The sequence below is a fragment of the Neopelma chrysocephalum genome, unplaced genomic scaffold (assembly GCF_003984885.1).
Source record: "Neopelma chrysocephalum unplaced genomic scaffold, ASM398488v2 Primary Assembly neopelma1_281, whole genome shotgun sequence".
Classification (NCBI taxonomy): domain Eukaryota; kingdom Metazoa; phylum Chordata; class Aves; order Passeriformes; family Pipridae; genus Neopelma; species Neopelma chrysocephalum.
The window spans coordinates 835,569-861,959 of record NW_020897943.1 but is presented as its reverse complement, the minus strand read 5'-3'; the positions used below and the strand labels follow the sequence as shown (position 1 = coordinate 861,959).

At 43.8% G+C, this 26,391-nt stretch overlaps 2 protein-coding genes across 6 annotated transcripts; one reads left to right on the top strand and one right to left on the bottom strand.

The window, feature by feature from the left end:
* The first annotated feature begins 2,562 nt into the window (after nucleotides 1–2,562).
* PDC (phosducin) lies at nucleotides 2,563–7,708 on the top strand. The gene is made up of 3 exons (XM_027704498.1): nucleotides 2,563–3,329; nucleotides 4,673–4,833; nucleotides 5,922–7,708. Exons 1-3 carry the CDS (start codon nucleotides 3,269–3,271, stop codon nucleotides 6,447–6,449), a joined length of 750 nt encoding a protein of 249 aa, XP_027560299.1. The 5' UTR covers nucleotides 2,563–3,268; the 3' UTR covers nucleotides 6,450–7,708.
* Nucleotides 7,709–8,289: 581 nt separating this feature from the next.
* Nucleotides 8,290–26,131, bottom strand: ODR4 (odr-4 GPCR localization factor homolog). Of its 5 annotated transcripts, XR_003537452.1 has the most exons (15): nucleotides 26,059–26,131; nucleotides 24,725–24,858; nucleotides 24,490–24,618; nucleotides 24,029–24,124; nucleotides 22,809–22,915; nucleotides 21,982–22,018; nucleotides 21,707–21,847; nucleotides 21,030–21,125; nucleotides 20,615–20,680; nucleotides 19,171–19,299; nucleotides 18,623–18,713; nucleotides 17,782–17,967; nucleotides 12,704–12,796; nucleotides 11,546–11,683; nucleotides 8,290–8,452 (listed from the first exon to the last, which is right to left on the bottom strand). XR_003537452.1 is itself a non-coding variant. In XM_027704493.1 (14 exons), the coding sequence occupies exons 2-14, from the start codon at nucleotides 24,821–24,823 to the stop codon at nucleotides 11,616–11,618; spliced, it is 1,338 nt and encodes a 445-aa protein (XP_027560294.1). In that variant the 5' UTR covers nucleotides 24,824–24,858; nucleotides 26,059–26,131; the 3' UTR covers nucleotides 10,569–11,615. The 5 variants fall into 5 exon arrangements, 4 of the variants coding, with proteins under 4 accessions (XP_027560294.1, XP_027560295.1, XP_027560296.1 ...); XM_027704493.1 differs by lacking the exon at nucleotides 8,290–8,452 and having other exon boundaries at nucleotides 10,569–11,683; XM_027704494.1 differs by lacking the exon at nucleotides 8,290–8,452 and having other exon boundaries at nucleotides 10,569–11,683; nucleotides 25,955–26,067.
* Between the last annotated feature and the right edge of the window lie 260 nt (nucleotides 26,132–26,391).

Sequence of the window (26,391 nt, the reverse complement as noted above, 5' to 3'; positions counted from 1 at the left end):
GGTGTGAAGGGGAAGCTTAGGATCAGCAGCAATGCAGCTGATCACAGTACACCCAGGAAAGCTTGTGTTTCTTTCTTGTTGGTTGGTGGAGCCATCACTATGATCTTGTTGATGACTTCTGTTGGAATCTGATGACATCCATCTTGCCATTTCACCCCTAAGAACCGGATCTCTTTGGCAGGTCCCTTGACCTTACTCTTTTTGGATGGCAAAACCAGCTTTGAGGAGAATCTGGATAATCTCCTTTCCTTTTTCAAAAACTTCCTCTGCTGTGTCCCCCCATACGATGATGTCATCAATATATTGTATGTGTTCTGGAGCCTGAATCAGTCCATGGCAAATGGTGGGACTGTGTTTCCACCCCTGGGGCAGTCAGTTCCAGCTGTACTCTGATAAGCTGGAAGGCCTGTGGGTACTTCCTTAGAACTAGGAGAGATAACTAACTCCAGAGATGGCATTAATTAGCACGTTACCATCACTGCACATCATCCTGCGCTGCTGTTTAGCTCAGCTCAGGCTCCCCTGCTCTCACCATGTGCTCTCACCATGGGCAAGTTATTTATTGGGATTGAGAGACCGCACATTTACATGAAAAAACCCAAAACAATCAGGTATAACAAAGTAAGGAATCTCCAAGAGGAGCTTGCAGTGGCCAGGGATGGAGGTTCTCCAGCACACAAGCCCATCCCTAATGAATCCAACCATCCCCACAAGTGACTCTCTGCCCCTGACCCCTGTGCTCCATGACACTCTCAAGCGGACTCATTTCAGGAGGTTGCATTTACAGGTGACCTTAATGAACAGAAATTCATTAAGGTCAAAAGACAGCCCTGCCAGTCAACTCATTAGGACCCACTTGCACCCATGTGAGCACTGTGGCCTCTCCACAGGGTTGCTGCCCCTACAAGAGCTGCCATCCGGTGCAGAGGAGGGTTCCATCCATCCCCACTGCTAGGCACACCACATTCCAGCTCACCTGTAAAGCCAGGGAGGTGCCAGCTTGGGATCTGAGACACCTTGTGCTGGGTCACCCCGAACTGCCCTGGCCCTCTCTGCTGTGCTGACTCAGCACCACGCGCTGACATTTCCTCACGGGGACACTTGCACAACGAGCTCCAGAGCTGGCAGCACCCACATTTCCCCATTTATTGGGAAGCTCATATTTTCTTTGGAAAAACGCAACTTGCCCGGCACATAAAAGAACACCTCCTCACCACCCATAAAAAAATCCCACCCAGCAACACAACAACTCCACCTCAACCCTTCAGGAGGATGTGGGAGAATTCCCTACCCGGGTGGCTGTGCCCACACACCTCCTTCCGCTGTGCTTCCCTGTGCTCAGGGAGAGCCAGCTCAGCCTGGCACCTCCCATGGGCCACCCTGCAGTGACATGTTCCTGTTCCTGTGTCCTCAGACACCTACCTGGGAAACACCTGGCTTGGCCAGCCCTATCCTCACAGCTGAGATGAGAATGATAAATATTTAGGGGAGTGCTTTGCCTGCCTGGCTCAGGGCTCAGGCCTGACTCCGTCACAGAGCCGGCATATTCGGAGTTCCCCAGTCCATGGTCAACTCCCAGCCTGTGCATGGTCAGGAGTGTAACCTCATGCCACACTGCAGGAGAATGGTGAATCACAGTCTTCTGTGCTGTTATGATTCACTTAATCTTTTCATATTTATTAGGTACAACAGAGCAAATAAATTTTACAGAGAGCTTTCATTTGTTAGGCAATCCGCTCCCATCTCTGGGCACAGAGATGTTTCACCAAAAGCCTGCTCAAGTGTTCTGAGTCTCATATCCTGTATTTTTAGTGCCTTTCAGGGCTAAAAGCTCTGAAACAGTAAAGCACAGAGACAGTCCTCTTGTTCCTCCTGGCACAAAGACAATCCGGCAGCAGCAGACAAGAGCTTTCTGTGGATCTTTGTGTAAGCCACGGGAATGACTTAAGGCTTTGACCCAGCATATCCACATTATCTGTCCATCCCTGACATGGCAAAGATTCTTAGTTTTGCCTAGTGAGAAGGGATTAGCTTCGGATTTCTATTTCAGAACTGAGGGAGTTGCAATTGATCCGGAAATCTGGATTTATACAGCAACAACAACTTATCTATAGATCAACCTACAGAATTTATACCAATGAAGTCTAATTCATTACCTATTTTTCTTCCAAACTTACTTGCAATGTTTCCCACAAGTTTGGATTGATTGCCATGGGTATATGCATGGGACATCTTGTTTGCATGTTTACTAATCAGCTTTGGTCCCAATACACGCAAGAATCGGATTCCTTGTGTCCAGCTCAGCCATTATTCCATGTTATCCCTTGATGCTGGTATGGAAAAATGAAGGTGCCCTTCCTCCTGTGCATACACCACTACATCACTCCAGGCTAACACCCAGTCAGCTTTTAAATAAGGCATTCATGGCAGGAGAACATCTTAGCTTAAAGACAGTATTTACTGTGAAGTCAAACAAAGCTTAACTTAGCGTAAAACTACTCTAGACTAAACAGGAGCACTCAAATCACCTGCCTTAAGACTCCCTGGTGCTCTGCAGTGCTCTGCCAACACCCAGCTGGGATCATCTCCTCAGTGGGAATACTCAAAAACAGTGGTTCTGCTTCAAAAACTCCACCTAAAGATAAAAAGGGTGTTGCTGTATCACAGTGGCCCGGGATTGCCACCTGGTTTATAGAATGGGTGGGACAAGAAAGTGATTTTGATTTATAACCCCCATAATTTTTGCTGTTTTGCAACAAACATGGCCCAACCAGCTCCAGGATGTTCAGAGGTCTCTTGCCCAACAGGTTCAAATTCTTGACTCCATCTCCTGTGCGTGAAACGAGCAGTTCAGGCAATAATTAAAAGTAAATACTTGCAGCACTTGGAAAATTAATAGGTTCCTGATTCTAAGGGGGATTTAAAAAAAAAAAAAAAATAGTCAGTGCACATTCCCATTGCAGGAAGTTTTACAGCCACTATTTCCCCCCATGTCCCAGATGACTGGGAAGGAACAGTACAGTGAAGGAACCCTCACCCGGGTACTTTCCGTGAGCATCTGGCCAGATGCCTTTTGAAGGAGACTGACACATATCCCAGTTGCTTTCTATGGGACAATGAGCAGCTCTATAATTATCATGTGTCTTTTGATCTCCACTGATACTCGCTGCAGGAAATTGCACAGTGTTGGACCTGCTGATCCCTTTTCCATCCTGTTATTAACTGTCCTCCTTTGCAACTTGCAGCATCTCCTACTCCAGCCACTGACATGGAGGAAAATGCCAACACCAGCTTGGAAGAAGACTTTGAAGGACAGGCGACACACACAGGCAAGGAAACTAACTGCCTTTTTTTTTTTCCCCCTAAAAATAAGCTAAACTGTGCCTGTTCACTGGGGAAGCACGGAATTCCAGTGGATCCAATGGATTCACCAATCCCCTTGAGCAGAAACACAGGTTCCAAAGGCAATGAGAATGCATTTTGGGGTAAGGGCAGGTAACACCAGTCTGATCTTTGTGCCAATCCTCCTCATAACTGAAGCAAACAGCCAACAGGGAGACACTTGACAAAGGCACCAAGAGCAGTGGAGCTCCTGTGGGTTGGTCCTGAAGGACAATCTTCCTTCCCCTGGGGAGGAGAGAAAACCAAACAGCAACGAACCCCACACTGGAATTTAGTGATAATATTTCACTATAAAGGCAAAATTATGTTTTCCTTCTTATAGAAGGAACACTCAGAACTAAAAATGAACCTGTAAGTCCTCTTGGCAAACACAGCGCAGCATTTAGAAGCTTTAAGAGAAGCCTTGCTCAAAATCATCAGGTTTTTTAATGCAGCACTCAATCCTCAGGATTTTTACGAGTCCTGACACTATGTTCAGCTCCACACCCAGGGATCGTGTCCTGTGTGTAGAACATGGACACTGGCAGGCAACGAGATGCCGACTGTTACCCCCTGTGCTCCAAGGGCTTCCTTTTCTTGAAGCTCTTGTAATATCTCTCTCTGGGACACTTCACCTCTGAAAACACCAAAATATTCCTTGGTTATGCCTTGTAAACTAAGCTGCAGATTCAAATGCTTCATTTTGAAAAACAGCACTGGAATTCAAAATTAATTTTCCCCTCCCCTCTTCCAAAATTTAATCATTTCAATCAACCAGCTCCAAAGACCAAGATCTGCATTACAATCAGAATTATTGTAGCATTTGCCTTATGGGTTACTCTTCCAGTGAAACAAGTATGGGCTTAAAAAGAAATGTCAAGTGCCCTGTATTCTTAATTTTACTGTGAGTTCTTATACAATTTATTTACATAAATGCACTGTCTATAGAGACATGCAAATATACTTGTATGAAACACAAGCTTTGGCCAACATGGCAATTTCACCAGGTTTCAACATTCTCACCCTTGTTAACTACTGAAATAGCTCATCAAAATCCTTTCATGGACTCCTGATAGGAAGCAGAACCCCAAAGTGATCCAGGTGAGAAAAAACTCTTACTTTTTGGGACACATTAGTCCCAAAGTTTGGGTTCTGAGCATTCCTGGAGAGAGTTCTGGGAGGAAGAGGGACGGACAGATAAACTGAGGCACAGAAGGACAAAGCAGCAAAGAGCAGAAACTTCTCGAGAAGCTCCTTGTTGCAGTTTCTCATCCAGCTTCATCTCTCTTAGGGCCCAAAGGTGTGATCAATGACTGGAGGAAGTTTAAATTAGAAAGTGAAGATGGAGAGTCCTTATCCTTGAGCAAGAAAGAAATGCTTAGACAAATGTCTTCACCACACAGATCCTTCAGTAGAGATGATAAAGACACCAGAGAGAGATTCTGCCGTAAGGTAAGAGAAGTAGAGCAAAATAAATGAATTTTGATTCTAGATAAAACATACCAGTTGTAAGCTAGAAAATCCTGAATTTGCCAGACTCAATTTCTGTGTAACTTAGCAGAGCTCTCCCAGCACAGAGAGAACAAACCATGTGCAAACCAACGGAGCTGGGAAGGGGCTGGAGCAGCAGGAGCAGCTGAGGGAGCTGGGGGGGCTCAGCCTGGAGCAAAGGAGGCTCAGGGGGGACCTTCTGGCTCTGCAACTCCCTGACAGGAGGGGGGAGCCGGGGGGGGTCGGGCTCTGCTCCCAGGGAACAAGGGACAGGAGGAGAGGGAACGGCCTCCAGCTGTGCCAGGGGAGGCTCAGGTGGGACATAAGGGAAAAAATTTTCACCAAAAGGGTTGTCAGGCATTGGAACAGACCACCCAGGGAACTGGTGGAGTCACCATTCCTGGAAGTGTCCAAAAAAATGGGGATGTGGTGCCTGGGGATGTGGGTTAGTGGTGGATTTGGCAGAGCTGGGTTAATGGTTGGACTCAATGATCTTAGAGGGCTTTTCCAACCTTAAAGGTTCTCTGATTCTCTCTACCCAGTCCTCTCTCAAGCAAAAGACTCCAGTAAAACAAACTACATTCCACAACAACCTATCGCAGCACAGTTTGACCTTTCTTCCTCTCTTCCCTGCCACAATGATGTATCTGTGATTAAGGCAAATGTTTAACCTGTTTAAAAACCTATTAGTCAAGGACAGAGCTCTGAGCCTGAATGTCACTCATGACCACCTGCCAGGTCTGAACGGGGGCGACCCAAACCCCCAAAAACACAGGAATTAAACTTGGAGCCCACTGCAGTCAGTGACAAAATTCCTACCAACTCTGGAAGATCCAGAGCTTTTTGTCAATGTGGCAACTGTTATGTTGACATGGAAGTGTTGAGGCAGGACCTTCACCCACATCTTGAGGAGACCTTCCAGAGTCACTGCAGGCAGTGACAGCTCTTCTGGGTCAGCTTGGATGTTCTTTAGACAACAGCTAGGGCTCTTCCCATGTCAGCACTGAGGGCTTAGCCCTCACTAACTCGACATTCTCTGGCACCCCCAGATGAGCATGCAGGAGTACGAGCTGATCCACGACGCGCAGGAGGACGAGAGCTGCCTACAGCAGTACCGCAAGCGCTGCATGCAGGACATGCACCAGCGGCTCAGCTTCGGGCCCAAATTTGGTTACCTGTGTGAGCTGCAGAACGGGGAACAGTTCCTGGAGGCCGTGGAGAAGGAACACAAAACCACCACGGTGATAGTGCACATTTACGAAGATGGTGTGAAGGGCTGCGATGCCCTCAACAGCAGCCTGACCTGCCTGGCCGCAGAGTACCCCACCGTGAAGTTCTGCAAGATCAAGGCCTCCAGCACCGGGGCTGGAGATCGCTTCTCCAACGAGGTGCTCCCCTCCCTACTGGTCTACAAGGCTGGGGAGCTGCTGAGCAATTTCATTAGTGTTTCTGAACAGTTCAATGAGGAGTTCTTTGCTGTGGATGTGGAGGCTTTCCTGAATGAGTACGGGCTGCTGCCTGAGGGGACGCTGCCCGCCCTGGGAAATGGCAACACGGATGAGCAGGATGTTGAATAGTCAGAGCCACAGTGCTCGCTGTGTCCCTTTCCTCCTCAGTAAGCTGTAAATCAATGTCAGTAACACCCATCTCGTTTAGAGAAGGCTGTCTTTGCTAACTTACTTGTAAGATACAAAGATACAAAATTATTTAACTGTTAGGATATGAATTTTACTTCAAACACACACAACTGGCAGTCCCGCACATAATTATCTCTATGGCAGCCACAAGTAATAGGAAGAACAGCAGACAATGCTGGTGATCTTTAAGATGTGAAGGTAAAAAGGATTAAAAACTGAGGGCCCATGCTTGTCTCCAAGAAGCACAAGACCTTCATTTCACAGACTGACCCATCCCTCTGTGCACACAAAAAGCCATGTCCATGCTCTGGATTATGGCTCCTCAGATACACTTCTACCAACTCGGGTAGGAAAAAGCAGACTGAAGGACAAACAGCCCAAAGTCCTCGCATTCCTAAATAACTTAGGTAACCAGGACAATATTTTATGCTTCCACATTTAATATTCGATATTCATGAAAAGAAATAAATTTCTCACCCTTCTTGTTGTCACTTCTGTGACAACACTACAGAAGTGTTGCTCTCACAACAGCAAACACAGACACAGCATCAGCTCCTTTCAGTTCATGGGTGCTCCACATGTTGAGCAGCAATGTTTAAAATGTCTGCAGTATCTGAAAAAGTATATTGTGCTTATGTAACAACTCTGAATAAAGCTTAACAGCCCTTGAGACCTGCCACTGGAAGTGTGAAATATATTGGTAGTACACAACCTTAGCCTTAAAACATGTGAAATATTAGTAAGCACTCATTAGACAGTTCCTAAGCCCAAAGTTTTGAGTTTTTTTAAAGGGAAGCTGCTGAGAACTACAATTTAACAATCTGAGGGAAAACTCACTATAAACCTTCCTCTCTCGGTCTAAAAACTCCACCTCCTCTAGTTCTGACAGAACACAACAAAGCACTGGACACTTCAATGGCTTTTGCACGCTGGCAAAGCTGAAGGCTGAATTTGACTCTGTATCTGTAACTTTTGATCTTAGCAGCACAGTTTTGCTGATAACATTTGGGATTATCAGAAAGTTATAAAGATTATTTCTCTTTTGTTGGTTCATTTTTAGAAACTACGAAAATGCCGCTGATTTTCTACTTTTAATATTGTTTTTGCAATGGATATTTTAACAGAGCTCTAGAAACCTCACCTCATGTACACTAAGCTAACAAATGAAGTTCCTTTTCAGCTCTTGTACAATCTTCTTTAACAATCTGTAAAACAATTCATGATTTTATTCCACCAAGAATTCCAAAAACATGTTCCCAAAATGTTATGATTTCCATGCTGTAAATTGCTGAGTGAGAGAGTGTCATAAGTCTTTCTGAGGGAACTCCAGGTGGAATAAAGCTTCTCCCTTGGAGCAGTGCTCAGAATATTTGCAGATCTACCATTTGTAGATCCACCCAACATAATGGAAATCCAGTGATCTTATAAAAGATTACGTAGAAAATAATGAATTTTCTCTGTCCATCACAAAAATAACCAGTTACCTGGGTAGCAGGTCAATATTTCACTTGTATTTTTTTATGACATGTCTTAAAGAAGATTAGTGAAAAATTTCTGTCCTTTGCACACCAGAAAATCTCCATGTAAGTGGTGGGAACTTAAAGTTCTTGAGAACTTTCCCTCTTTATCCAACTTGGTTCAAAAGCCATTAGGCTGCACATCAGCAGCCTCGTAACATAAACTTGATTTCTTTGAAAATCAGGCTGAAAGCAAAAAAACTACCATTACCACCACAAAAACTGGACTCATAGCTATTGTAAGACATAAGCTGACACTCCAGTTTAAGAGAAGGATTAAGCATGCTTAAGCAGGATTTCCTTCAACCTGTAATTTCAAACAAAAAAACAAAGAGAGAGCAAACACATGCGCCACCAAGCCTCAACAGAAGCTCATGACTAATGAAGTTGCAAATAAAGCTCTGATCACAGCAGTTATCCAGGTTTCTGCAGGGAAAAAAAAAAAGAAAAAACCTTAAAAAAAACCCAAAAGCAAGACTTGACTCAAACACATTTATTACTGTACAAAGGTTTTTTGAGTAACAAACAGTAAATGCTTCAAAAAGCACATGGGGGCACCTCCCTGCTGCCCTGGGCTATGGTTCCTCTTCCTTCAGACTCAAAGGCACAGAGACCCTGAGTGTCCCCAAATATTGATCTTATCACTGGTGTCACTGCTGATCAAACCAAGACAAAACCTCTGGTAGATCCAAGTGTCCTGCTGTCAGCTGGCAGAGTTATTTCTCTTCCCAGCATCCAGCCCAGGGAGGCTGTGCTTTGGATGCAGTGGGTGGTAAGCAACTGCCTTGGGCATCACTTTTCTGTCTGGGGTTGTATTCTTGCTCTTTTTGTTATGTCCCTTTTCATTACTATGATTATGCTTTACTTTATTTCAATTATTAAACTGTTCTCATGGCAACCCAAGAGTTGTCCCTCCGTCCCAACCCTCCTCCCCCTGCCCCAGGGAGGGGAGTGAGCCCTGTGTGGTCCTTTCGTTGCCAGCTGGGGTCAAATCCTCCCAGCCTGTCTGTTGCCACCACATCAAATGCTGCCCTCAGATGTGAGGGACCGTAAACCTCATTGACCCAGACCACTGAGGCTTTTCAAAACTACATTTTAAAGCCACATAGCCCAGAAAATAAGGCTTCTGTAAAATTATTTTGTAACATCAATTTTAGAACCATGCTTAGAAGAGCCAGACTTTCAGCTGTTGAAGTGCAAACCATTCCTCTGGACTCTTACATATCAAAATTAAAACAGATTTCCAGTGGTGCACACGAGTTAACAAAGCTCAGTTTCAGTCACAACGGAGTTTTCACAGACTGAAAGCTTCAGAGGATTGGATAGGAAAAGGATAAACTTGTATGAAACCTGAGCTAGAGTTATGCAGTAACCCAAGAAAGAAACTTTTAAAAGGTTTCTTTTCTCTTACACGCACTCTTTCATTTATCCTAAGCCCTCATTTCCTTACGTTCTCAATGGCCAACAAAAAAGGATGGGACCATGAAATCCCCTCTTGGTTAGTCCTGTAATTCTCAGACAAGTCAGAACCTGCTTTCTTCCACATGCCCTGTTTCCTCATGGCAGGATGACTGGAAGGCTCAATCTGTAGGTACAAGTCAAATTACTCATTTTTACTTTGACAGGGTTAAATTAATTTCTTATTGCACATATTCTTATTCTGGTATGAAAGCAGAAATCCCATCAAAAGCAATTTCTTTGCCTTCTTCCAAGTTCAAATTGGAAAACCAGACTTCCACAGATCCTTGATACCCAGTTAGTTATAAGCTGGGGGTTAATTTGACCATCTTTAGTAAGACCCTAGAGAAAAGCATCATTCACTAAACACTGAGTGAGCTCGCAGGGGGGGAAGAAAAACAGAGTTCTCTGCTAGGGGTCCCATGGAATTATACATCCCAACAAGCTTTATGTTTTACACCACAAGTACTAAAGGAGAAGAACTATGGGATGAGTGTTTCACGACCATTTTCTTCTCTGGTATCAGACACTGAGCATCTCACAATGCTGTACTTCACTTCCGTGGCTGAGTTGTGTGCAACAGGCAACTACAGAGTAACTATTTCATATTTTACCTCCCAAATTTTGTATTCTACCTCCTCATCCCACCCCTTCCAAAAAAAAAAAAAAAAAAAAAAAAAAGAGATAAAAGACAAACTCTTTGCTTTTCATTATGCCCTGCCCCTCCTTCTAACAGAGACTTTAGCAGAGCAATTTTTAAGCCAACCCCCCTTTGAAGCAGGTTACAAAATTAACCCCATTTTCTGGATAACCCTCAGCCTCCTCTGGAGGAACTGCTTGTGCATGATGCCATCTTGCTTTTGATTCCACCCACTAGCACAGAATAAAATGCAACTATAAAGCCCACAGAGCTGAACCCAATTTCCCCATTACAACATCCACCTTCCTCCAGGAGGTCCTGCTTGAGCAATACTGAGCACGAAAGGTCAATGTTGTGTTTCAAAGGATACTCACAATACTAAAAGCAGCAATTTTTCCCAAACATGTAAAAACAGGATACACAGATGAGGCAACACCAGTTAAGACACCTTTCTCACAGTTGCCTTTAATAAAAGTTATCCCAGTACATCCTTGATTACGCTTTAGAACGAAAGTGTTTATTTTTTCTTTGTGTTCCAGTGCCTTTAAACAAAAAAAGGTATTTGCAGTGGTATTAAAATGCCTTAAAATCTGGAACTCTTTTCTGTTGTAGCTCAGGTCCAAGTAAACATCACATTTCATATACAAATTATCTTTATTAACCTTCCTAGAATTCTTCCCTCCTTCACCTCTCCTCATGGCAAGTAAACCTGTTATAGCCCAGTGTACCTTGGAAAATATCCTATAATGGAAAGATTTCTGTTTATAGTCTGAAAATCCTGATTAGCAATAATTTTGACAACTTGCATGTACCTACAAGATAAACCACAAGGGCTGCCTACACGTAGCTGTTGCTGAAATAGTTAATATTCCAAGAGAACAAGGATTGAATAAGAGCTGGACAGAGAAATTTATTGATTTCTGAGTTCTCCAGATCTTGAACTAAGGTATTTACAGGCTGCCTTGGTCTAGTCTTGAAAATTCTAGAAACTATTTGTATACCTTTTGTGCTAGTTAACCAGTATTACCTAAAAGTAAATCTAATTTTTCCCCAATTAATTTTAATGAGATGAGATTTCTCTTAGCAAATTAAAGCAGGAATTGTCATACCAGGTAACTACACTAGTCTTACCAGTAGCCTGAGAAACACCAGGAGCAGCATTTTGTACTGAAGGAGTCAGCAGGAAGAAAATGAAGGTTCCATATTTCTTTTTAAGGGCTCCTTCTAAAAAATAATATTATCATTCATTTATATGGAGCAACAGGGTTGGTTTCTTGTAAACTTGATTCACTTTCTACTTGATTCTGTACCTGCATAATTCTACTTGATACATGAAGTGCATGCTGGAACAAGGTAACTGAGCCTACCATTACACTGAGATTGCACATCTACCTGGGGATATTTTGGCAATGATTAATTACAAATCCATTAAACCCAGCTGTTTCCATCTTGGAAATGGCCAACGTTTCATGGAGCTCCAGGGGCTGCAGCTCAGTCACTGAAGTAGTTGAAAGAGAAGATGGATGCAAGGACTGCAACAGCAGCTGCCACCACCACACCTGGAATAACAGAGAAACACGGGAGTGAGGGGCCAAGGGCAGCACAGGGAGGGCAGGGGCAGGTGAATGTGCCCGAGGAGAAACCAAAGAGCCACCCCAAAAACTGCTTTTGTCAGGAAAAGGTTCTTCCCCCAGAGGCTGGTTGGGCACTGACCAGGCTCCCCAGGGCAGTGGGCACAGCACCAAGGCTGCCAGAGCTCCAGGAGGGTTTGGACAACACTCTCAAGGTCAGGGTGGGATTGTTCGGGTGTCTGTGAAAGGCCAAGGGTTGCACTGGATGGTCCTGTGGGGCCCTTCCCACTCAGGACATTCTGTGATTCTGTGAGCTACCTAACACCACTAACCCTCAATCTAAAGCTACAGTGTCGGATAAATAAATCATAAAAGCTCCACATGACATTTCTAGTCAGAGCAGGACCCTTCCAGAGATCCAGCTGGCTGCACACTTCTGTAGTACCCTGGCCATAAAATAAGGCACTGACTCCATTCTAGGAATCAGACTGGGAAAAAATAACTGAAAGTTAAGGAAACAAAAGCTATGAAGTTTTTTCTTTTCTGTGCAGCACTACATGTACTTGGTAGGTCTCTTTGTAGCACAACAGTCATTTCCCTGTTGAACAACTTGCTCATTACTGATGCAGCTCAGAAGACACACAAGAAAACCCCAAAACACCTGAGTAATGATTTAAGGAAAGATATTTATATATCTATAGCAAACACACATTTAATCTTCCAGTTACCATGTTCTACTTCTAAGAACAAACAGAAAGCAGAAGTTACTGCTTTGTTGACTAAAGTATAACTGTATTTTAATTCTAGAAGACTTCCAGCCAAGAGAACTGTACTGAGAGCAGACATATATGGGGGCTGGACAAGGGAGTATCGTGGAGAAGTTGCATTGAAAAGGAGGGTTCTGTGGCTGAATTACTGAGGCTTAAAATTGGGATGCTGTGGGAGCAAACACAAAGGGTCCACTGCAGGTTTGGGATTGCCACAGCAAAAATCTGGGAAGCAACATACCCATATTTTGTTGGAGCTTCAACAGCAATGTTGCTTTTGTCAGCTGTGTCTGTTGTGTGTCCTCCAGGCTGTCAGGAACTGGACAAATATCAACTGCATGGAAATCAAGGGAAGAAGTAAATACCAGGGGGAAAACTATCAGTTGTGGTTTACAATTCATTAATGCAAAAGGCCCAACAACTTCACATCAACTATATTTATGGCACAAAAAGCAGTTTACTGAAGCAGCACATTAGCAACAACACAGTGCTAAACTGTTCTATATGGGTGTGAGAGTAAAACTAAAGAGACAAAGTGCATTTGGGGAGGAGTTCCTCTTCTGAAACTCATTTTCCACACCCTGCTTCCATGGTAACATACCCAACTGTATTTGCATAGCCTGGGCAGAGTTTGACTGCTCTGAGGGGGAATCACCAAAATTTACCATTAACCACTTTCCAGGATCAGAGTTTCCTTTCAGAGCCATCTGCCCTGAGCTCAGGCAATGTGCCAACCCACTGCCACAGAAGGATGAGCCCAGCATCACCTCCCTACCCAACAGCCATCAATGCATTTCTTCAAACCACAGCAACTTCTTGTTGAAGATCCCATAGAAACACCCTTTCTGAGCAGGCATAGAGGCCTCATGCTTCTTTGGAGTGATTACTAAATCCTTAGTCTGCTCAGCCAGGATGTGAGAGAGCTTGAATCTATTTCCAGACAGATGGGATTCAAATCCGTATCTATTTCCTTCCCAAAGATTTCCCTCACCACTTGGCTATCCCCAGCTTGCTAGAGACAGGGAGGAGAGAAAGGAGGGCCACAATCTCCAGTCCTCCCCCTGAACTGTTTGTGCCACCCAGAGCCAGCATGGAATCCCAGCTCAGTGCTAAGGTTACTTGATGGTGGTGGGCCAAAGGCCTTCAGTTTGCATTCCCATTCCCAGGAGGGTTTGCTAAGGCATCACTTGGCAAAAGTTTGGATTACAATTCAGTAGCTATGACTGCAGACAACTTCTGGATGAGCAACCAGCCAGAGAAAGTGTTTGTGCTGTTGCAGTGAGAGCTGGGGGTCTCTGGGAAGAACAGAACAGGCACACTGAGATAAGAGAACGAGCCTAAGAGATTGTCCAGAAGACAAAGAAATCCTCCCAGCAGTACCAGATACCAAGTTTGAGGAGTCCATGGAACACTGATCTAAATTAAAACAGAGCTCCTGTTTCCACCACCACCCAGTGGGGCTGTCCATCAGCTATAAATTACAAGTTACATACTTGAGTAATAAGGCACATCCTTTGTATGATTCATATGCAAATGATTCACAAAGTACTTTCTCTATCATTAGCTATGGTGGAAATGTATAATCTGGATGTGATCAGAAAGGTTGTTTCTGTCATCTCAGATGACTCATGAGGATGACTGACTTCAAAATCTTCTCAAGTCAAACCTGGACAAGACCTGTTACAGAGAAGCACTCAAACTAGACTTTTAGGATCTGGTATTAGCCATTTTTATCCCTAAACCCACTGAATTTGTATAGGATGTGCTGCAGCAGAGCAATTAATAACTGTCTGATATGAAACTTCACAAGATAGTCAGATATACAGATATCCAGACACATACATGTCCATTTATTAAGCAAAACGTGGGTTGGAGATCTCTGTGTAAGCTGCACATACACATAAAATCAAAATATCAACACAACAATTCAATGCATTTCAAAACATTTCAAAGTGTGGGTTTTTTAAGAGAAATTATCAAATATCACTGAATCCCACTGGTCCTTAAAGAGGTTTCATCAATGAGTGGTTTCATCATTATTTTTTCTGTGCCAAGGACTGCCTAAAATATGAGCAGAAATGTTCAGGTAGAGGAATTATTATTTGTTGCAATACAGTTTTTTAGTAAGTATCTTAACTAGCACAGTGTGAGCACCACATTCTGTCCAATTCTGAATTCCCTAAAACATACCACTTTGGGATAAACTAGCACTTCTGGGGTCACCTTTGAAGTCTAGATCCAGCAGGTTCCTTTCTGCTTTAGGTGTGATGAGCAGGTAGGATGGTCTGTGCCCTCTAACTTCATGTTTCTTTGTGCCTTCCTAAGAACTGCTGGGCTTTTCTGAAGGCACCTTTGGAAGCTGCACATCAAGGCAGCTGCACATTCCTCAGAGGGGAAAATACCCCCCCAAAAAAAAAAAAGGGGAAAAAGAAAAAGAACCAGCCTTGAGCTATTTAGTTACCAAAGGCATTTCTGGAAGGACGTGCATGTGTAGCAGCTGTAGCATAATTCATACAAAGTTTTAATAGCAGATGTTTTCCAGTAGCAATTCTATGAATCCTCAATTCTTCACTAAGTCTTCAGTTCCCTAACAGAGGTGGGGAGGTGATTACCATTGCTGAAGTCTTATTTCTGTCTATCCCCACCCGCTGCGCCGAGGAGGGGCAGGGATTTAGTAAAGCCAATCAGAAATGCAGAGCTCTCAGCTGCCTGTTTTAAAGCACTAAATACCTTGAAACTAGTGTTAGAGCTATTTATGTCTTTCATTTATAAATAGCTCAGGTTTTACTCTCTATTTTCCATGTAGCAATTTTTAAGCACGACCCAGTAGTGTCCTCACTGGAGAGTTGTCCAAGGAATCAAGAGAATAAAACCGGAGGAAACAGCAGCAGAGGCCAAGCTCAGTAAGCACATAAAAGTGACCCTCTCAAAATTTCCTATGTTTTGACTAAAAGTTGTTTAAAAAGTAAATCTTTTGCCTATACTGATAGGTCCTTTTCTTCTCAAGAGCATATTTTGAAGAGCAAAAATAAAATTATTTCAAAAGCCTGCTTGTGCTCTTGAATTTTAGACAGTTTATATCAGCAAACTTTCCCCATTGCCAGTTAATTCAAGGTTGGTGCCTCAGACCACAGGAACTGTGATTCAAATAGAAAGGTTGTTGACAAACCAACTACTGAATATTGGCTATTACTAACAGAGAACCATCACATGATGCCCAAATCAGAATTGGAAAAGCCTTCACACAAGGGAAACCCCCAACTGCTGTTATGCCACAAAAACCTGGTCACAGCAATACTTGGACACTTCATACCAAAGCAACCATACAAAAATCAAATTGCTTAATTAATGTTTTCTCTTAGAATGCAAAACACTTTTCTTATGCAGTTAATAGGTCTCATTTCTAAAATGACCCTTCTGATGGGATAGAAGTGTATAAATACATTGTGATTTTAATAAGCCAGGAGTTAATGATGCCACATCAGTAATTATCAGAATGATCAGACCCTGTTCTATGAACAATCTTTATGTTGTTCTCCAGGACAAGGCCAGGTTTTCCTAAAATCCTATTTGTATGGTTTTCCTTCTTTTCTTCTATGCACTTACTTTAATCTGTGGGTTGGGTTTTTTCCCCCCTAAAGAAAATAAGCACTTACTTTAATTTAGCAATTAAATTAATTTTAAATTTGTCTTTTTTTTTTTGTTAAAGAACATAAATCTCCTCCCAGACTCTACACCCAGCAAGCTACCAGACCACCCAAGCTCTTTTTGTGGCCACCCTTTCACACACACAGTGTGGGCAGCAATCTTTGGGAGGCACTGCTGTCAGTGCAAAGGGGTTTTCTTCTCACCTCCAGATCACACAATAAAGCTCAACTGAATCATCTCCTCTCTCCCACACCTACATCCACTGCTACAATACTAATTTGCTTCCCTAAGTTACACTGGTTCCTTAAAGCTGTAAGAGTATTAAAGTTACTCTAATAATGCCAGAGAGATTTTTATTGGCTTTCCTGTTTTCCTTGAGGTCCCTGAGCTGTGGACACCTCTTGCTTCTCCATATGATGAGTCAGTTCACAGCTGACAGGTTTAGTTCAAGCCTTGGGGAGGAACTGATTCATTTAGAAAGATAAAAAGAATTTAGGGTGAGCTCTGACATTAAGAAACTCAAAAACCCCTCCAAGTACACAAGTGGGTCAAGGAGAATATCAATAGTCACAGCTCACCCTGCACAACAAGTCATGGCTTCACTTCCCAGTTTTTGTCCCTAAATACCGACAAAAAAGTATTCTGAGCCCTTATATGAGAATTGATGCCATTCTTTTTAAATTTAAATTATAAAACTGTAACCTGCAGTTCGTATTCATGTTGATGGAGGGAAAGAAAGAGAGAAAAATCTCTTCCATGAGATCACAGGATGCATTTCAACATCAGGTTTCACTTCTGCATTAAAATCAACATCACATAGGGAAAAAAAAAAGCCAACAGGGAATGATATGAACCAGAAATATTCAGAAAAAGGAAGTCAGTGACTAGATTATAGCAAAGTATCTGTTAAAGGGAATATAAGTCTCATAATCAGATCATAAACTTTAAAGACATTCAGCAGAAATTAAAAGCCCTCTCAAGTTTCTTTTCATTTTGAGTGAATCACTTATCTTCAGGTTTGGGTACTGCATTTGTTATAAAATACTCAGAACAAAGAAACTTTTTTTTAAAAAAGTCAGATTTAGCATGAAAATTTCCTGAAGGACACAGTATTTGTATTTTTTGCTAATAGACTTTTAAAGCATTTTTTAATTCTGTAGGGAAAAAATAGTAGACTTGACTAAATCACTCAACTTCTTATTCTAACTTATTTTAAGCAGTATCAGAACTATTCAGCTCTAAAAAAACTGGACTACCGAAAGAGTAAATATATATATTAATATAAAGAAAATAAAGCTTTGCAGGTTTTTCTTACAGTTTATTTGTCAATATGGGATCATCCCTAACTCAAGTGCAGAGTAACCTTGTGTGACCATCTCTTTCTGTACCTCCTGCAGTTCATGGGCTGCAGCCCTGAGTGCACAGACAATGCAGTGAAAAGGGAAAACACTTGAGAGGAGAAACAAAAGTCTGTTACAAGAAACACAGAAACTGCAAGAAAGTTACTATTTTCCACAAATATCTTGAATTTGTTATTAGATGTAAACCCGTAGAGCTTGTACGAAGCAAGCTGCCTTTGGGCATGTCCACATCTGGATAAAACTGGCCTATGCCATCAGCCAACGTTTTCCTCAGAAAGGATCCAGCCTGTCCTGGTTCTCAGACACTCACCTGTGCTGATTCCCTCTGCTATGTGCACATCTTCAGCTTGCACAGCCTGATCCAACATCTCCACAAAACGCTCCTGGATCTCTCCGGCGGCCTCGTCGCCAAACTTGTAGTCGCTGAGCATCACACTGGACCCGGGCACGGGGACAAAGAGCCTCTGAGGCAAGACATGGTATTCCCTCTCAAAACCTACAAGGAAAGGGGGAAAATATCATGCCAGTTACAATAAGATTCCTCCTTAAACCCTGGCCATAAGATAAAACTATTGCAAAAGAACTGCTCAAGGTCTCCATGTAAAAATCCTGATTTCAGGCATGGCTGAAATTGTTCAGCTGCTGCTGTTTTGTGGAAGTTTTGGCTGCTGTTATATTGATTTATTATTAGTTATATAACTTACATTATTAGTCTCTCCAGAAGTATCCAAGAGAGCTCTAAAACAGACCATAAAAGTTCAAGTAGAGCTTTTCTCCTGTTTGGAATGACCAGCAGAACTCCAGGAGAGCCTGCAGATAAGGATTTCACCACCACACAGGATTGCAGACACAAAGTTCGGGTGCCACCTAAAGAGCAAACTCAGAACTACATGCAAAAGAAAAGGCTTTCCTTCACCTAAGACACTCAAACTGCTATTTCAATTCACTAATCTTTTATTTAAACACAACAACAAGGTAACTTGACACCACTGCCCTGCTCAAAGAAGTTTAAAGAATCCCCAGCAGGAGCTCAGAGATCTTGCTTTTTATTCTGCTCTAACCACACTGGATCTTCACTACACCAGCAGAATTTTTCACAACAACCAAAATTCACTGCAAATATAAGTTGCTGGGGGTTTTATTTTTCTTACTTTTTTTCTGAGGTCCTTCATTTAAAATCAGATCTTCAAACAGTATTTCACACCTATCACTCAATGTGTTTATTATGTCCCTTTTCAAAGCCTGCAAGGACAAAGTGAAATCATCAGTAATATAAATATAATTATCAGTAATATAAAAGCCATTTGCAAATTTTGACTAGTAAGAAATAACCCCAGCCCCTCATAGGTTTAACCCATGGTGAAAGAATAGTTTTTCCCAGAACATCAGAACTAATGCGAATTTTAAAAGCTCAATAAAGAGAAGCTAACATCAAAAGAATTAACATCCAGAAAGAAAACAACAAAACAAAAATGAAAAGCTGAGGAAAGGTTTAGGAACTTTAGGATAAGAACTGTCAACTTCTAGACATTTAGCCCTAAAACCAAACACAAATAATCACAAGGCATTGACACAATAACATGCAAGGGGATGAACATTTTGACCCCGCTATAAACTATTCCGGCAAAGAGAAACCAGCGTGGCAAATTTCATGTATTTCAGAAAAGTGTTTGTGCTGAACTAACCCCCTTTTCAGTACCTGAATGGCTTCTTTCACCCTTGGCTTGTTGTTATGGATGTAGGCTCTGCACTTCACAGCCCCCCTGAGGTTTATGGAACCACTGCACACCTGCACTGCAGCTGTCGATCTGGGACTTGAACCCTGGCACTGAAAAGCAAACATTTCAGCTTTATCTGCTTACCAAGGCACCTGCAGCACCAGTAACAAAGAACAGGACTAGGAAATTAATAGCACACCTTCAGTTGTTCACATACAACCTGTTTCCCCCCATAATTTATAACTCTAATTTTACTTTATTTTTTAGTTTGTTTAGGTGAGACTCCAAGTCTCTTTTGCGTTATGGAAAACGTATTTATTTTTCCAGACGTTTCAAGTATTTGTGTGTACAAGCCTTCTAAAACTTTCCAGTATTGTAATCAATAAAACTTTTTAAGCCTTTCTTTTTCAGCAATGAAGTTTTAATGTTTACTATGTAGTCAGTGTAACCCAGGGTGCCCTGGGAGTCACCCCATCAGTCAGTACTAAATTATACATGTGGCCACACCTAGAACTGCATCAAACTGTTGCCCAGGAATGCTCCCCCTAATTACCACAACAATGCTCGTGTGCAGGAAGCACTCTGGGCCAACACCTGGAAACACAGGGATGCACAACTCCCACACCCGCTGCACAAACTACTCCTGCCCAAATCAAGTTCTCCATTCCCTGAGGCAATCAACCTGAGCACAGTACACAGGAACAACAGAGGAACAAGACAAGAAGCTGAGATACTCAACAAACCTCTAAAATGGCATCTTACACATTTCTAGAAGTTTTGCTGAACAAAACCGAAGAGAATCCAGGAACTACCTGATGAAACAGGATGGCCTGTGCTGTGCAAAGATGCCTACAAAGTAATGCCTGGAGACATCTGGGCTTCAGGACCCAGGCTGGGTCATCACAACCTCTGGCACAGAGGAAACCCCTGACACAGACCCAGCAGCTCCACAGGATGATCCAGCTCACAGGATCTGTGCCTTCATCCAGAGCTGGTGACAGCTTCTGACAAAAGCATCCATGTGAATGTCCCAGGTGGCCAAGGCAAGTTGAAACGTGGGGCAACTGTGAACTTTAGATGCAAAGTCACCCTGAAATCAATGTACACAGGTACATACAGGTGTCCTACTACCAAATGAATTAGTTGGAAGGACTTCTTTTTCCATAACCTGTTTTCCAGTCTTTCCAAGTTATGCAACTCACTGACAACGTGGTTTTCACACCACGAGAATTTCTAAAGGCATGAAATATGCAGGTCTGTCAGCAATCAGCGGGATCATATCAAACAATATCTACAGGAGGAAAAACACTCTTATGAATAAGTAAGCTGGATTTCTAGGCAATAATTCAGAATGTTATTTTACTTTTTATTCTATTTTATAATCTAACAGCAAAGGTTATACTTTGCAAACCACTAAACACTTACCAGCTGTGTCAGCACCTTGACATCAGAGAACTGAGGGCTGGACTGAGTATTTCCTCTTGACTTTTTCTGAGGGGAAAAACAATTCTTTGTGTCATGAAACAGGAAAAACTCTTTGATAAACGTTCAGACAGATGCAGGTCTTTGAAATCTCATCACCTACATTCACACCTCACTCACATTCTTTAATAGCAACATTTTAGTCAGACTGCACATATAATTATTGTGTTCAAGTTGCCAGAGGAAGAACACGGAACCTGCAGCAAAGAACACAAGCAGTCCTGAGTATCAGTGACCTGGAACAGGTCAATTAGATCAACAAATACTGTATGAAAGGTGTCTCAGTCAATGCTTCATCACACTGGAGGTTCCAAAACCACATCTATTAGAGCTCAATTCCTTGTTGTTTGGGACTCACCTGCCCTTCCAGTAGCTCTGTATCATCATCTTTAACTTGTCCATTGATAAGGAAAACACTGTCTTCTATCTGCTTTGACCATCGGTTTAACCCGTTCTTTGAAGTAAGTGAAAACACAAAAATCTCATCAGAAAGAGGAAAGAGAATTTCACTAAAGGGTTGGGCAGCATCACACTGAAAATTACAGAAATACATGTTTCAACAGTTACTCCAAGGGAGTTTTAAAGTCTGTGAAAGAACAGTCTCTATGTTTTTTTCCAAAGGTAACTCTTAGACCCACCATGTTCAGAACACAGCCATTAAGAAACAAGAATTACAAAGCACTGAAGGGCCACCCCAGGGATCTGGGGTTTTTAGGAAGGGTTGCAGGCTACTGAAAGTCAAATCATACTAAAAGCACCCCATACCCTCCTCTAATTGGGTGTAACCTTTCACTAGGTGAGGCAGCAGAGACGTTATTTGGACTGCTCATGACAATTGTTACGTAATTTTGAGCCACGGAAACTTCTCACTGAGCACAGCAGAATTACATTTACAAGAGGAATAACTGCTAAATATTCTCCCCTGATTAGTCCTGTTTCTCTATGGAACTATTCAAATCTTTTCTCTCATTTCATTTTTCAACAGAGAAATCACTGTAGTAATTGATGCAGTAACTGCTGCAGGCAGTTAGTTACCTTGGTATTCTTCTCCAGGTCATGGTTTGGGGAAGTAGCAAGAAGTGGAATGTGAATATTAACATTTACTGTGCAGCTCAAAGCCAACCAGGAGGCAGACAGAGCACTCTGGTATTTCCAATCTGCTGGTTTAGCTGAACTCTGAGAGCAGAGAAAACAAAAAAAAGCCATAAAGCATCTACACAAAGCACTGTATAACTCAGATGGCAATGTATTTTTGGAACATTACTTGCCATGCACTAAAAGCTGCCCATGGCACAGGAGAATGAGCTCACCTTTGGATCTTGCACGTCGTAGGTTCTGCAAACTACTCTTTGCTACTTAAAGAAAAAGATTCAGTGAAAGTAAGAGCAACTCACAATTAACTTTGTAGGTTCTGCAAACTACTCTTTGCTACTTAAAGAAAAGATTCAGTGAAAAGCAAAAGAAGTAAGAGCAACTCATAATTAACTTTGTCCTTTACTAAACTTCTCTGTGGAGCTAACTGATGCCCTCAAGGAAGTTCTCACCTTTCATGAGTGTAAAAAAGCGGAAAAACATTTGCCTGTAATTCCAACTACCCCAGTGATGCTGTCCCAGCTCTTACCAGTAAATTAAGATCAATGTGTACTGACAGGGAGAACCACCAGGGCACCAATTTGTAATTTGTCCTTGTCTCTCTCGCCTCTCCAAGGAAGATCCTCCTTTCTCTCCTTGCATTATCTCATTACCAACAGACCCTGCACTTTTCTGCAGCACTACTACTGATCCCAATGCCTGCTGCTTCCCCAATTCCATGGAAGCACCATTGGTAACAGCAAGATCAAGGTGCTAAACACTATTTTAGATGTTTTCTTCAACTTAAGCTAATCAAGACTGACTGGGGAAGGCATAATGTGATGCCACCACACAGACAAACCTAACAGTAAGAAATTAGGGGAATTTTGCAAGGATAAAAGAGTCAACAGCCTTACTCATGGCCTACCAGAAAACTTCACAATTTCAATTTGATCTATGTCTGTCTGAACTCAGATAACTCACTCCTCCCAGTTTCTCACTTATCAGCAATAACACAGGTCAGGGGTAGCAACCTCAGCCAATAAACCTTGCTCATAAAGGATACTTTTTTGTAGCAGAACAGATTTGAAGAGCTGCTCTGTCTGAGACATCCTCCTCAGCAGGTTTCCAGAGCCTTCTTTTAGTCAGGGACTTTTCCACTGAGAAGATTAGCTGAAAACCAAAAATATTATGGACTTTTCCACAAAATTACATGCTATAATTTCTGGAATATAGCCTTGTACAAAAGTTTTAAGTCCAAGTGATATCAAAATTATGTATCAGCAGGAAACACAGCTTACATGTCACCAAAATGTCACGTTAAAGGAACATTCCACAAGGATTCATAGGCAATTTCTCCAAAGTGAAAGTGGCTTGTGAAATCTTAATTCAGCTTCCTTATACACCAAACAAAGTAACACACATTCACATATCCAACCTGTATGGTTTTCTGCTTACAGGAAAATTACAGCTTTCTGCCTATCCATCGAGGATCAGGAAAGGCAGCTGTGCAAAATAGTTATTGATCAAGAGAAACCAAACAACTAATTTAAATTCAGTAGTCACTGATCAACTGGACACACCTTTTTTAGCCAACAACTCATTTCAGTAAGCACAACTGAGGTGCCAGTGCACTGAACTGCCAGAACTGAGTCTTGGACCTTGGGCTACCAAACCTGCTCATGGGTAAATCACTCAGCATGCTTATCTCACAAAAATGATAAAATGAACATACATTCTCAGAACAGATACTAAATGTAGCCCTATACACCCCATATTGTAACAAAAATGTATTTCGAGTCTATCAGACAGTTTTAAATTTAACCCCATACAACCAAGGCAAATACACTAATTCTAGACAAGATAGTTCTTTTAAATGAGTAAGAATTATAAATTTTTCACTACTGTAAACATCTCTAATCTGAGCAATTCACTCAGACAAGGAAACCTAACATCAGTAACACCCGTGTCACAAGGATTTGGTTTAATATAAACCTTGAAGATGCTTTTCCTAAGCCAGAATGTCCACATTCAGTAAATAGAGATAAAACCAGCAAAAACAAATTCAGATTTGCTGTTGCAGCAACAAGAAACAGAAAGCTAGTAAATAGTGCCCCACAGGACAGGGATTTCTGGAGTTTCAGCCTGGAAAACCCACATCAAACCATAATATTTGTATTTTCTGACTTAAAACAGCAAAATATACTTGAGTATATACTCAAGTCAGTGATGGGGAATTCATCAGACAGGCAGAGATGCTGCTGCCTTCCCAGGAGTTCTGCTCACCTTGCGCAGAGCGTTCTGCCCGTCCTTTGCCAGCTCTGGGGTCACGATCATAAACACACCAAGAACCAGCAACCCGCCAGGGAGCATCCTGGACACCTTCAACATGAACATGAACGTTTATTAGCAGGACTCAGTGATCCAGAAACCTTGCAACTCATCAAAAAGGAGACAAGTATGCAGAAACAGGTGAGCCTAGTGTTCACTCATAGGATCCTTTGCAGTGTAGGAACACACCCTACAAATGTTCTCCCTTCAGTGCTCTCAAGGCTCCTTTCATCAAAAAATCTGAAACCAATACAGGTGTTTCTGGTTTAAAATATCTGTGCCCAGCGTGGTGAGGGAGGTTCTTTCACTTGGAGAAAAAGGCTGGAGAGCACGCAAGTGATGAGATACTTTGTGACCATCTCACTTCCCTTCTGTTCCTCCCACCCCTTTGTTGTCCCAGAGGGTGAGTTCCTCACCTGGCTGGCGTGTGTGGTTATCCACTCCTCATCCAGGGAGGCCAGTTTTGGAGGGATGTTCTGCTCCTTGTGCTGGTCCTTGGGAGGGGTCCGGACAGCCCGGATGACGTAGTCCCGTTGTGGGGAGCACTGTCCACAACATCCACGTGAGCAAACACAGCGTGAGCGACACCAAGAACAGGGGTTTCCCAGTTCCCAGGAGTGACTGGAGCAGAACCAGCCATGCCACACTCACCTGCCCTATCAGCAGCCCAGTGACATAAGGCTTCACTGCTGTGCTGAGCTCAGACAGGTACTGCCCGATCCCCTCCTCCACAAAGTAGGTCCTACCCATGGCTCTGGGCTAAGCCCGAGGGTTGTGGTTCCAACCTACAAAACAAATAATGCATAAAGTCAGAGAAGGTGCATGTACTGCAACAAAAAAACAGTCTCGCACAAAAAACCTCTAGAATTGCTCAGGTTGGAAAAGCCCCCTGAGATGATCCAGTACAACCATTCCCCAGCACTGCCAAGGCCACCACTGACCCGTGTCCCCAAGTGCCACAGCCACATGGCTTTTAAATCCCTGCAGGGATGGGGACTCCACCACTGCCCTGGGCAGCTGTGCCAGGGCTGGACAACTCTTTCACTGAAGAAATTTTCCCAAGATCCAACCTGACCCTCCCCTGGCACAACTGGAGGCCGTTCCCTCTCCTCCTGTCCCTTGTTCCCTGGGAGCAGAGCCCGACTCCCCCCGGCTCCCCCCTCCTGTCAGGGGGTTGCAGAGCCAGAAGGTCCCCCCTGAGCCTCCTTTTCTCCAGGCTGAGCCCCCCCAGCTCCCTCAGCCGCTCCTGCTGCTCCAGCCCCTTCCCAGCTCCCTTCCCTTCCCTGCACACGCTCCAGCCCCTCAATGTCTCTCTTGCCAGTAGGGGCCCAGACCCAACCTCAGGATTTGAGGTGTGGAACAACTCCAAACAACCCTTTACTACTGCATTTTGTCTCATCAGAGGCCAGAACGTAAAGGATGCACTTTTCCATTCACACAGGGACTCGCTAAATTCCACACTTGTATTTAAACATGCCATGCATCATTTCCATTCCAATTCCCAAGGCATCCCAAGCACAGCATCTGTGGACATTCCACACAGCCACCTTTGCAGCTCCCACGGTGAACCCAGGAAAGGGTCTGTCCCAGACTCCCCTCCTTCCATGCAGGGCTGCTCTGAAAACCCCCTCATGCACTAAGGGCTCCCACAAAGAATCACCACGAAACAGCTGAAGCCCAAGAGCACTGGGCAAGGAAGCAAAGGGCCTCCTGAGTGTCCACCTGGGAGGCTCTCACACACCTCACCGCAGCCCCCACAGCCTGGGCCGCGGGTCCCCACACCCGGCTCAGCATCTCAGGGCTCAGCCTCCGTGCTCAGCACCCACCGCGTCCCGGGGCTCGGCACCCACCGCGTCCCGGGGCTCAGTGCTCAGTGCCCACCGCATCCCCGGGCTCCCCAGCCTCCCGCGCTCAGCCCCGCCGGATCCCGGAGCTCAGCACTGTCAGATGCCAGAGATCAGCCCCAGCCCCTCGTTCAGCCTCACCGAGTTCCCAGATTTGGCTCCGCCGCCGCCGCCTCAGCCGAGCCCTGAGGTGGCCATCACACGTCACTGCCGGCGCTGGGGGCGGTGCGGCGGCGCAGGACGATGACGCGCCGCAATGCAGAGCGCGGGAAAAGGGCCCGGCGGGGGGGCGGGCACGGCCCCGCCATGGCGGGAGCGGCGGGGCCACACCGGCCCCGCAGCATCTCCCGGGGGCAGCAGGAGCCCTGAAGGCACCGGCAGCCTCACATCCCCCGCGGACACGAGCCCCGGGGCTCTCACGTGGCGCTGGTGCCGCCCCCGCGCCGGCGGCGGCGGAAGCGGAAGCGCTGGAGG

What these genes read in the sequence shown, in the direction of transcription:
- PDC (XM_027704498.1), top strand. Translation starts at nt 3,269, where the DNA reads ATGGAGGAAAATGCCAACACCAGCTTGGAAGAAGACTTTGAAGGACAG. An exon ending in AGGACAGGCGACACACACAG is followed by an intron (nt 3,330 to 4,672) that starts GCAAGGAAACTA and finishes CATCTCTCTTAG; the next exon opens with GGCCCAAAGGTGTGATCAAT. An exon ending in GAGAGAGATTCTGCCGTAAG is followed by an intron (nt 4,834 to 5,921) that starts GTAAGAGAAGTA and finishes TGGCACCCCCAG; the next exon opens with ATGAGCATGCAGGAGTACGA.
- ODR4 (XM_027704493.1), bottom strand. Translation starts at nt 24,823, where the DNA reads ATGGGTAGGACCTACTTTGTGGAGGAGGGGATCGGGCAGTACCTGTCT. An exon ending in GGCAGAACGCTCTGCGCAAG is followed by an intron (nt 22,916 to 24,028) that starts GTGAGCAGAACT and finishes TTTGGTTTTCAG; the next exon opens with CTAATCTTCTCAGTGGAAAA. An exon ending in AGCAGAGGGAATCAGCACAG is followed by an intron (nt 12,797 to 17,781) that starts GTGAGTGTCTGA and finishes ATTTCCATGCAG; the next exon opens with TTGATATTTGTCCAGTTCCT.